General features: G+C 34.3%; 1 protein-coding gene across 4 annotated transcripts in view; it reads right to left on the reverse strand.

The window, feature by feature from the left end:
* Positions 1 to 13,022, reverse strand: part of RASA3 (RAS p21 protein activator 3) — a 292,598-nt gene that overhangs the window by 53,333 nt on the left and 226,243 nt on the right. For 2 of the 4 annotated variants that reach the window (XM_074299611.1, XM_074299610.1), the window contains exons 8-10: positions 11,594 to 11,698; positions 6,774 to 6,850; positions 1,711 to 1,815 (exon numbers count right to left, since the gene is read on the reverse strand). In XM_074299611.1, the coding sequence (XP_074155712.1) occupies positions 1,711 to 1,815; positions 6,774 to 6,850; positions 11,594 to 11,698 (287 nt within the window). The remainder of the gene's footprint in view (positions 1 to 1,710; positions 1,816 to 6,773; positions 6,851 to 11,593; positions 11,699 to 13,022) is intronic. The other 2 variants (XM_074299614.1, XM_074299612.1) reach the window with 1 other exon arrangement.

The following is a 13,022-nucleotide window of genomic DNA, read 5'->3' on the forward strand; positions in this document are numbered from 1 at the left end:
TATACTGTAACACATGTAACATGTATGGGATTGCCTGTCATCTAGGGGAGGAGGCAGAGGGAGGGAGGGGAAAATTCAGAAAAGAAGTGAGTACAAGGGATAATGCTGTAAAAAAAATTACCCATGCATATATACTGTCAAAAAATTATTATAATTATAAAATTAAAAATAAATAAATAAATAAAATGGAGCTAGTAACACCATCTACCTTGCAGCATTGTTGTGATATAATATATGTAAAGTGCTCAGTACAGGGTCTGAAACATAACTAGTGCTTAATGTTCTTGCTTCCTAGTAGGTGTTTAGTAGATATTTCCTTAATGAGTAACTGGTTATAAACACCAATTACAGTAGTTTTCTTGATTAAGAAGTAGTGTCCTAAGGGATTCTTAAGATATGAAGAGCTATGTGCTCCTACATCAAATGGCTACTATACTTATTTATTGGAAATTCTTTTGTGGTTTTTTGTACTCTCTTTTGGTAAAATTGTTAGCTCTCACTTCTTGCTTCTGATGACGGATATCTTTATAGCAGCCCTTCTCATTTCTAATTTTCCGAGAGACCAAAAATGAGATAATCAATCTTATAAGAATTATGTATCAAATAAGAACAAAAAAGGGTAAGTAGATAGAGTGCCAGGCCTACAGTCAGGAAGACTAATTTTCCCCGAGTTCAAATTCAGCCTCAGACACTAACTATCTGTGTGACTGTGGGCAAGTCACTTAATCCTGTTTTCCTCAGTTTCTCATATGTAAAATGAACTGAAAAAGGAAATGTCAAACAACTCCAGTGTCTTTGCCAAGAAAATCCCAAATGGGGACACAAAGCGTCATACCCAATTGAAATGACTGAACAACTACAAGAAGAGTAAAAGGCTCTAAGTGAAATTGTAAACAAAATTTTTTTGACAATTTTGTATTTGAAATTTAAGCTGCTCAGAAACATTATTTTTACTTGCTTTTTTTCTACAGTAAGTTCTGCAATATCTGTTCTCCAAAGGCTATAAAATATGCATACTCTCTGAAGTAACAATACTGCTACCAGGTCTATACACCAAAGAGATCAAAGGAAAAGACTTATATGTATAGAAACATTTGTAAGAGCTCTTTTTTTGTGGTGGCTAAGATGATACCCTTCAGTTGGGGAATTGCTGAGTAATTTGTGGCATATGATTGTGATGAAATACTATTATGTTGTAAGAAACAAGGAGTAGGATGCTTTCAGAAAAATCTCGGAAAATTTATATGAACTGATGCAAAGTGAAGTAAGCAGAACCAGGAGAATACTATACACAGTAACAACAATACTGTACCATGATCAACTGTGAATGACTTAGTTCTTCTCAGAAATATAATGATCCTAGACAGTTCCAAAGGAATCACAATGAAATATGCTATCTACCTCCAGAGAGCGAGAACTGATAAACTCTGAGTGCATATTGAAGCATAATTTTTTAAAAATTATATTTACTTTAATGTTTTTCTCCCCTCCCCACAATATAACTAACATGGAAATATATTTTGCAAAATTTTATAAACATACACAAACATGGATATAAAATGAATATGATAATTCTTTCTTTTCACTAGGTAGCAGAGGGAGTAAAAGGAGGAGAACTGAAAAAAAATTTAAATTAACAAAAGAAAATAATTATTTTTGAGATGGGTGAGATTACTTTATAGCTGAGTTTTGAGATAGATATTACTATACCATGCTTCATAAGAACTGGATTGTCGGAGGACTTTCAGAGGAATCCTCAGTTCTCCTAGGAACTCATCTCCAAACTTCAAATTACTGGCATTCCATAGGTCAACCCTAAAATAAACCAACAATAAATAATACAATTTTCATTGAAAGATGAGGAAAGAAAATAATCTTGATACACCAAAATGCTCAAGGTAATAACCACTCAATATTCATTAATCAAATATCTATAAAGCATCTACTACAAGGTACAATATGTGTCATGCCATGCTTTGTGGTGGAGAAGAGCAATAATTGGGCCCTGCTTTTAAGAATTATTATTTTATTTCTAAATATGAAATGGCATGTTGTTATGTAATATGTAAGATAAAAAAGCCACACACACACACACACACACACACATATGGAGAGAGACAGATAGACAGACAGACAGACAGACACTCTCCTCCAGAAGCTTTGGAAAATATCAATGTTCCAAAAGATAGAAGGATATCTCATAGTAATGGATTCCTTATACTATATAGTTTTGTAATATCAATAAGTTAGTCCCTATTGAACTGCAGATATCTATATTAATTCATTCATTTCAACATTCTCCATTCTTCCCATTTCCTATGGAGATGCATTGGTGAGCTCAGAATGGATGGTACTGTCCAAAGTAGAAAGCTTCATGAACTTTATACTATATGGTAAACTTCAAACATCTAATCCCCAGGTTATTTCTAGATTTTTAAACAATGCACACTATTCTTCAGGTGATAAGTTTGTTATTCAGAAATAACACATGAAATGAGTTGGGTCAAAACAAAATTTTCATTTCATTTGTGGAATATCCTAGAAAATGTTGGTTTTACCCATTCCAAATCATGGATTTTATTTTATCTTTTTCTTATCAGTTTGTATCCACAGTGACAAATTCGTATATTCCATTAAACTAAAAATCAATTAATTAAATATTATCACTGAATTCTTTCAAGTCCCTAGAGTACAGAAACCAACACCTGCCAATCACATACAGCCATATGATACAGCAGAAAAAAACAAAAATAAGAAATACCCTTAAACTAAAATATTCCAAAACAGTAAGAGGGAGTAATTATTCCATAAATATCTACCAAACCACAAAACTATTTTTGTAGCAAATCATTTTGACAATATGACCTTCTGTTTCTACCTTGCTGAATAATCTGGTCATCTCTGACATAGGGAAAGAATGAATCTCTCATCTGCTATCTGAGTGACAGGACCACCATCACTTTTATGATCTTCATTTGAGTGGCCTTGACTTTGGAAGGTGATGTAAGTTTAACTGTTTTTCAATTCCATGGCAAAGAGCCAGGTTACTCATACACTTAATTTTCCCTACAGTATAATTCTACCATTTTAATATTCTGAATGGAGCTGAAAATTTAATATAAAAGTTCTCATCACTACTTGGGAGGGTGGGCTGAGGTCCGGAATGGTAGAGGGAATCCAGACAATTGAATACAATGTACTGTTATTATCTTAGGCAAGCTAAAACAAGAACTGTCACCATACAAAATCTACAATAGACAAAGAGTGTTATCATAAGAAATAAATGAGCATTTGGAAGATGACAGAGGTGGAACTCTTTGGATACAATTTGCCATAGTAGGCTATTTTCAGTTTAACAGAAAGAGAATTTCCATCTCTAATTGACAATTTATTCGTAAGACAGAAACTCCCAAGTAGGGGGAGATTGCTTGCTCCCTCCCTCCTCCTCCTCCTCCTCTTTCTCTTTCTCTCTCTCTCTCTCCCTCCCTCCTTCTCTGTCTTCCTTCTCTCCCTCTCTCTTCCTTTCTTCTATTTCTCTCTCTCTACCTCCCCACATCTCTCCCTCTTCTTTTGACTCCTTTCTTTCTCCTCCTTCTTTAAGGAAAATACCAAGCTGTTGTTTTGGTTTGCTTGCTTTAAAAAAATAATGACTTCACTCTTTAATCCACCCTTCAGTCTGCCCCCCCCCCAAACAAAGAACATGGTTCTCTACAAGAAAAAGGAGAAGCTGCAGGCTGAAGGAACATCTGGTACCACATGGCAGTTTTAATGAGAACCTGTCATTTTGTTCAGCCTTCTTCTGGAACATTCAAGAGGACAGCCTCCAGTTGCACAATTCAGAAGTGTTGAAAATTAAAAGCTTGAACTAGGCAAATGTAAAATATGTGATCAAACTAGGATATGCCTTTAGAATAGACACATTCTTTCCCTAAGGATTCAACTGTAAAGAAAATGACATAGAAACAAAAACTGTCTGCTTCTATGATAGGAAGAGGAAGTGTCAGAGGGGAAGGGAAAAAGACAGTCAGAGAACATTTTGTACAATCTCAGAATTAGCCTTCAATCTGCTTTCTTTGATTTTATTAGTGTCAAAGCTTTCCCTGACTGTCTCATAAATCTCTCCACTGGCTTTTATTTTTTTGAGACTTGTAAGCTATTATGTGTTGGTGTGAGAAACAATAGAGGAACTTCTTCCCTGAAAGTGATTTGTATTACTAATGTGAATGTGCTTGTCTGGAAATCATAGCTTCTAAAAGGAAAACTGCCCTCATTTTACCCAAGTTATGCTGAGGAATGTTTACAAGGGTCTCACGTTGTTAAAGAAACAAATATTATTTTCAATGAAAATTTTTTAAGATGATATCAATGTAGCTATTTTACTGTTAAAAAAAATAAAGAGATTATTGTTGTGACCCTGGCAGCAAAAAACTCCAAATGACCTTAGAATCTGAGGCCCTTATGTTCAATTTCCCCTTCCTTAAAAGATAAAGAAACTGAGGTTAAATGATTTGCCTAAGGTCACATAGCTGACTAGCATCAGGTGGGATTTGAACCCAGAACATCTGTCTTCAGAGCCAGAATCTTAGTTAGAAGGGAACATAGAGTTAAGAACACTGCCTACTAGATTAAATCTTCTCTGACATTCTTTCTCAAATGATCATATATTCTATCCTTGAATACCTTCCAGTGACAGGGAACTTTTTTAGCTCTTTATTTCATCTAAATGAACAAAGTAATTTAAACAAAATAATTTAAATAAAGCTAACATTTAAAAATTAAATGTATCTTTTCCCCCTCACTGTTTAGATTATTAGAAACAGACTGTATGTGCTTTTGAGGATAGGTAACTCAATTAATAGAGTAGAGTACCAGGTCTGGAGTTAAAAAGACTCAACTTCTTAAGTTCAAATCCAGCCTCAGAAACTTACTAGCTATGTGATTCTGGACAAGTCACTTAACCCAGTTTCCCTCAGTTTCTTCATCTGTAAAATAGCTGGAGAAGGAAATGGAAAACCACTCTAGTAACTTTGCCTAAAAAAGCCACATGGGGTCATGAAGAGTTATAACAATGGCAACAATACATATGTTGTCATATCATTGTTACACATTAATTGTGATTCACACTACTTCTTGGTAGCAAAGCATCAAGAGTTCCCAATGTGTTTACAAAAAGCAGTTTATAAAGGAACTAAAGAGTATAAATCGCTACAGTGAAAAGCTAGCATAGGAAACAAGAGACAAATGGAAATGTGAATGAATTCCAGTCTATTTTCCTTAAGAGGAGTAGAAAGTTGGCACATTTTCACAAAGCAGGAAGTGTAATATGAATGTCTTTCACTAGTCATTTTATAAATTGAGATTTGAGTAGGTTAGCTTGCTGGGAGATAAAGAGTGGAAGGAAAATATTGACTACTGTCTGAATATTGGGAATGTGGCTATGAAAAATGGCTCCTTGCTTAAATATCCAACTTCCTTTTCTTTGCTGATCCACATATGATATTAATTTTCACCTGCATTTCCCTGTGGCTGCCACAGAAAGATCACGGGAGACTACATAGCTATAGGTAAATGTCTAACAAAGATCCTGTTTCTATGACAACATTCTTGATAGGAACAAGAGAAGTAAAATACAGGTTATATGGACAAAATAATTTCAACAGGGAATGATACTTAACATATTCTATATGGCAAGAGGACCTCTTAAAAAAAAAAGAAGTCCTTTCTGGAACGAAGGTTGGAAGTGCCTCAATTATTCCACAAATAGTACAATATAGAAAGATTCAAGTATGAGACTCATAAGGGACACAGAGCAGCAGGCCCTTCCTCAGCCCAGCCTCTCTTTTCAGTCAATTCCATTTACCATCCATACTTCATCTTTAGCTAGGCGGTCTCCTTTTAGTTCACTAGTTATTCAGTAGTCAAGAGCTTATTAAAAAGAATGTACACAAGAGGGGATTTTTCAGAACCCCAAAGACCAGCCAATTGTGTGTGTGTGTGTGTGTGTGTGTGTGTGTGTGTGTGTGTGTGTGTGTGTGTGTGTTTTAGGGGACTACAACCATATATGTCCCTGTTATATTTGGAGATAAAAACAACAAACAACATAAATTTTCCCTTAAGTCCCTCAAGACTTAACAAGTGTAGACTATGAAAACTATGGATGTATTGTGAAGATCTTATAAGTTTATCTACCTCACTGATCCACAACACCTTTTCCTATAAATCTCCTATTTTAAGTAGATAAGTAAACCCTGGTTTAAAATAGATCTTTAGCTTAGATGTGGGATAGATACTATAAACTTCATTATAATGACAACAGAAACTTTGTTGTACTTTGCAGTTAGAAAACACTTTTTCATGCTATTACCACATTTGAGACTCTTAGCACAGATGGAAAAACAAGAAAGTATAATTATTCCCATTATACAGTTAAGAAAACTGAAGCTCGGAGATATAATGAGTGATTTGCTCAAAGTTGCACAACTAGTCAGGCAAAGAGTCTGGATTTGTAAGAAGGTCTTCTGAATTTAAATTTAGTAATCTGACTAATATACTGAACTATTTTCTTGGTTGCCAACTAATAAATAACCAGAATTCCTTTTCTATTTATCTTAACTTCTGGAAGTCTAATAAGGTTTAAATTCTTAGACTTTTGCTTCACATTTCCTAAAGCTTAAATTATTATGAGAATCTAAATATATATTCACTCATCCCCAAAGCACATAAGAAACAACCAACTTAAATTGCCAAATAGAAAACCTTCATTTGTTAATTACCTGATCTCAAGTTTGTCAACATCCTCTTCTTCAAAGTCAAAGTGGGACTTTTTGCTATAGCTGCAGGGTCTGGTCACCTAATGGAATAGATGCAGAAAAATTTCTTTGAAATACCACTCCAAGAAGCAACAACCAAGTTTTTATATAAAATCTGTCACATGCATTTAAAGAAAAACTCATCCAACCTTTCATGGTATGAAAGAAAATTCTACGTTACTAGCACTTAGATCAAGGATTTTTTTTATTAATTGATTTTTATTAATAACTATATTGCAATATATTTCAAGAATGATTCAATGATTTCTGAGAAAGTCAGTCATCTTAATTAAATTATTTTCCAGGACTTCATTCTTCAAGAAAAGAAATATAGTCCCTATGGCTATGTCTCAGATTCACTCAGTTTCCTTGATGAATTTTCCAGTGGTTTGAGATATAGGGAGAAGGGTGTGTAGAGAGGTCTTAGGGAAATGATCAGGATATTCTGCCATAAAAGTAGGGAGATTATGAAGAGACTTAGTTCCATATCCTCAGAGCACCTGAAAGAGCCAAGAATCCTAAGCAGAAAGACAACTTTGGGTTATTTTTCAACAGAAGATGATGTTCAGTTGTTTTTCAGTCATGTCTAATTCTTTGTGATCTCATTTGGGGTTTTCTTGGCAAAGATACTGGAGTTGTCATTTCCTTCTCTAACTCATTTTTCAAATGAGGAAACTGAGGCAAACAGTTAAGTTAAAGGTTAGAGTTACACAGCTAGTAAATGTCTGATGACAGATTTGAACTCATGAATAAATCTTTCCTAGTGGAAATTTCTCAATGGAAAGTATTGCCTCTAACCATTTCTGTGGGGGTTCTGGGTGAATTTTGGTCCAGGACCATCTTTTCAGGAAGTGCCCAGACTATCCATATTATTTCCCTGATGGCTCCATTCCTGACTTTCCCAAATTTTCCACTTGCAGGTAACAGTCTTTCTTCCTTCCAGATCTCCTTTAGGAGTTGCCTCTTCTTATTAAGTTCTTTGAGGGTAGGGGCTATTTTTTGTCTTTGCTTTCCTTTGTATTCCTAGGATTTAGTACTATGTTATTAATAAAAATGGGGCAGTTAAGTAACACAGAGGATGGAGTGCCAGGCTTGAAGTGAGGAAAACTTATTTTCATGAGTTCAAACATAGCCTTAGGCAGTTAGTAGCTATATGACCCTGGGCACTTCATCCTATTTGCCTCAGTTCCTTATCTGTAAAATAAGCTAGAAAAGAAAATGGCAAACCACACCAAAATTTTTGCCAAAAAACAACTCTAAATGGGATCACAAAGACTCAGACAGGACTGAAGAACAATAGCAATAAAAACCATTGTTGGATGAATACTTTATCATTGATGTTTTGCATTTACTTCTCTGTGTTCATATAGAATCAAACAAGACTATAAATGTAAAGAATTTGCAAACTTTAAAGTGCTATTTAAATGTTAGTTAATATTATTGTGGTTATTATTGTTATTGCTGTTGTTTTCTGCCAAAAGAGTTAGAGGAAAATTTCATTTTTTTGTCCCTAAATTCCCAGTGATGATCATCAAGCCTGGATTGATATACACTTAATAATTTCTTGTAGAATGACTAAAATAACTGCTTTTCTGTCTATTAAAAAAAATTTCAATGTGATAATTTGTATTCAGTGAAGGAAAAGGGGGGAAGTATAAGCACCCTTATAAAAACCTATAGTTAATAAACAAAAAAAGAGGCCCATATGTTTTAAATTGAAGAGAGTTCTCCAGATGAGTTTATTGCATTAGATGGAAGAAACATTACTTTCTGAAGCTTCATTTTTTTTCACCAATATAACACAGACATATCATGTACCCCACCCATAAGATAACCACAACCCAGGATGAAAAAATAAAATACCAATAGAAAATGTGTCTGAGGCCACTGGGCACTTCATTCCACCTGTAAACAGCAATTTAAAAACAAAATCCCTAACCTTGACATAAGAACAGTACTTAGGGATTTTCTTTCCATTAAAAGTCTTCTTTTGCACATTAATTAACATGGAAACGAATCCATCTCCTTGCAGGTAGAATAAAGAAAAACTTAGAAATGAATATTGTATTTTCTTTCTTGATATTTTAAAAATGTTTCTTGAGTAGCTCAAAGTGTAAAAAAATGATAGAACCCCCTATTGTGGTACTGTGGAATGACTTAATTTTGATAGTTTGGACTGTGTTTTCTCACAAACCTTTCCCGGCCTCCATTCCAATACCCCTCCCAAGACTGATTTAGAGAAATGTTGGATGCTACTACCCACAAAATATTCCCTGTGGAAATAACAATAGCTGCAACAATAACTTCTACTTTCTTTAAAATTCAATTAAATATCATTTCCTTTAATGAACCTTCCCTAATTCCTCCAACTATTAATCGCTTTCCCTATTTTAGATCTCACATCATATTTTTCTTGTACTTAAGTCTTATGCATCATTTTGTAGATTACTTGAGGGGGTATATCATATTCTTCTACTAAATCATAAGCTCCATGAGGTATAGAAAGTTATCTTTAGTAACCTTAAGCTATTTCCTCCAGTGGTCTATCTAGCATAATAGTCTACACATAGTCAATGCTTTGCAGATTTTACTAACAATGAGAATGATAGCAAAAATATTAACAATAAACCTAGAATGAAGGTGATCCACAATGATCTGTATTTGTCTACATTCAGACTATATTTTCCCACCATGCTGATTTGTAGGAAAACATTAGTATAATTTCTAGTCATGCTTTGCTAATAAGTGACCAAGTTGATGATAATAGTTACTGCAAAAATTAACAAAAACAGCTCCTTTCAATTCAACAAATGTTTATTATTTATCTATTATATTACAAGTTATTTTCAAAGATACTTTATTAAGGGTACATCTTAAAGTTTGGGATGGCCAGAATTTTGATCCAAATTGGTACTTTTTGCTATAGAGCTGATTATGAATTAGTTTTTTTCTCCATTAATTTACTTGATTTATATTTTTCTTTACATCCTCCTTCCCTTTCCATAGCTTCAGTTCTAGGAGATACCCAGTGGGCTAATAGGTGATTGAAAACTTTAGGCCCAGTGTTCTAAAAACTGACTCATCCAAACAGTTATGTAATTTTGGGTGAATTATTTAATTTCTGAGACTTAATTTTCTGATTTGAAAATAGAGTTATCACAAATCTACTTGTCAGGATGCTTTAAGGCTTGAAGAAAAATTCAAAAGGGTGGGTTCTGTGAACTTTAAAAATAGCCATTTTGATGTTTCAGGAGAGATGAATAGTTATGCTTGCCTTTTTTTCTTTTTAGCCACATTTTCTCTCCATTTTTCATTTATCATCAGGGCCATCTGTAAGGTCAGCACCAGGTGTAGGGTGTGGCAAGTATGACTTTTGACACAGGTGAAGCTCAGAAGATCTGCTCTAGTGTTATGAAGGAGTGACTAAGATTGGGCAGTTGAGGAACTAAGACTCCCCCCCACCCCAGGTTCAAGGATAAGCACCACAGAGTCATGAATTGTCAACTGCATAGTAAATAGAGTAATAAGTAGGAAGAGATGAGTATGAATGCTATCTCAGATACCAGATGGGTGATCTTGGACAAGTCATTTAATTTTGCTGTTGTAAAATGGGAACAATTAAACCATTTATCTCATAGGATTTTTGTGAAAACCAAATCAAGATATATACATAAACACTTTGTAAGCCTTAAGGCTCTATAAAAGTTCTATTATTCTTCTTATTAGTTCTTGGTGGTACCTTAAATTCATATTTTCAGATCTTCCCATTTTACTGAGCCATAGAAATTAAATTGTCTAGGGTCACACAGGCAATAGAACCCTGATTCTCCTGACTTCAGCATTCTTTTCATTACACTGTACCATGCATATGGTACACGCTGTTTCTCAGGAAGGAAGATGAGCACCTTTCTCCAAAACAGGTGGCATCTTTGAACACAGAAATAGCTGTATCTATCTAGCCTGGTATTTCACCGGACTGGTCTAGTTTAAGCTCTGTAAGCAAATCTAGATGGAGATCATCTTCTGATGAGCATCAAGTTTCCACTTCTCTCTACTTTTGTTTCATTTTCATATGAAGCTGTCTATAAAAGGCAAAATGAAACATAGTTCTGTTTTCCCTCAAACTCATTGCCTCTTATTTGATTGTTTATGTTGCAGGGGTAGGGTGTGGGAGGAAAGTGTCAAATCATTTTGATCTATCAGGCTTTTATTTATTTTTTAAAGAGCTGGGAGGGGCCTAAATAATCTTGTCAAACCCCCATTGTAAAATATAGAAAAAATAGTTATTAATTAAGACCCAAATCAGATAATGAGAACTGATAACAAAGGAGGAATGTATGCTACTAGATACTAGGCAACAAAGAATAGGCCATTTTAGTCACACTTAGATGACCAGGTATTGTTTTTTTTAACCCTTTATCCCAATGACCTATTTATTGGTCAGAGGTATACTGTAAAATGAAGCAGAGAGTCAGGGAATTGTCTGTAGCTGTGAAAAAAGTCAATCAAATGAGGTAGTTCTTTTTTATTAAAGACTTTTGACCAAAATACTCTAGATTGGTCATCTAGATTTGAATTTCCCAATAGCTAATCCACAGACCAAAGTTTGCTGAAGCACATTTTTTATCAGTCTCCAAAAAAAAAAAAAAAAAAGGACCTTACTTCCTAAAACTCATAAATTTAATTTAATAACATTAGGCTCTTAATTAGAAACTGTAATTAGATGAAAATCTAGTAAACTCTTTTAAGCCTTGGAATAATAATATACATAGATTTAAACATACATGCATGGAACTTGTAGCCACAAAGCAAGATGGATGATAAAATTGTGTGTTTCTAAAGAAGAAAATATGTCTTCTCATTTTTGTAGAGGCAGGGAGATGTAGAATCTGAAATATATTGTCAAATAAAATTGATATGTTTATTGAAATTCCTGAACATCTTTCCAGCTTCAGACACTTAATAGCTATATGAACCAGGGCAAGTCATTTAACCCCTATTTGCCTAAGTTCCTCATCAATAAAATGAAGGCACACTAGACATGGAAATAGCAAACATGAGTAAGGCACTTTATCTTTGTTGTATTACATATTTATTTATTTTCTTAAATATATCCCGATTCCATCTTAATCTGGTTTGGCTGTACTAGGGAGTTTTCTCAGCCACTTGTGGCCAATAGGCAATAAATTCGACTCTTCTGCTTTATCAAATCAAATGCTTTTTAAATAGCCAACAAATAATAAGCATATAAGATCACAGATGCTGAGTTGGAAGGGTCCCAAGAGGCCATCCCATTGAATTCTCATTTGGGTGTCTGTGTGTAGATACATACTTATACATATATATGTATATCCATGTGTATCCATGAAGAAATTGAAACCCACGGAATTTCAATGACTAGTTCAATGTCAAAGAGGTAGCAAGCAAGCATCAGAGGAAGGATTTGAACCTGGGAATCCTAATCCAGATCCAGTGGCTCTCTCTCCAGAAGAAGCTTTTAAATATATGCTTTTCAGTACATGGGGAGGCTTTAAAGATATGGACTATCGTAAGGTCATTTGAAAAAAAAATCACACTTATTCTATTCTTAAATCTTTGTCAAAGCTATCCTCCATTTATATGTAGGCTATTCTCATTAAACTTTTGTAGAGACAGAAATGTAGGCATATCATTGGTAGTTATTGGTAGTCTCTCAGTTGTCTATTTTTGGTAATTAGGTCTGGGGTTTTTTTTAAGCCTTTGGTATCCTTACCTTTTTTACATACCCTGAGACATGATCCTCAAAATTGTTTCATTGCCAACAAAAACCTTCCCTAGAAACATGGTCTAGATACTCATCATTTTTTGTTTTTCAGTGTCTTTCCCCCCCACCATTATAATTTCTGTTTCTTCATATAAGCACATTCAGAGCTATAATGTCAAAGTTAGTAGTGTTGGATAACTACATGTTATAGAACACCACAACTTTTAAAGGATTAAAGTTAAAAACCACCTAAAGAGCAATGAAGAGGCACTTGCCAGTCATGAGTATGTTGATGCATATTATGACTCAAGAATTATATAGAAGAGGAAGTATTTCACAGATATGTGCCTAGGGAAAAAAAAACAAAAACAGCCAATCAAGGAGAAAGAGTGAGGGACAATGGATGGGGAGTGCCTAGGTATTCTGTTGCTATCTTTATAATATCAGGCAATCTTAAAAAAGATCCTAAA

This window comes from Sminthopsis crassicaudata, chromosome 3, assembly GCF_048593235.1.
Source record: "Sminthopsis crassicaudata isolate SCR6 chromosome 3, ASM4859323v1, whole genome shotgun sequence".
NCBI classification, from domain to species: Eukaryota; Metazoa; Chordata; class Mammalia; order Dasyuromorphia; family Dasyuridae; genus Sminthopsis; species Sminthopsis crassicaudata.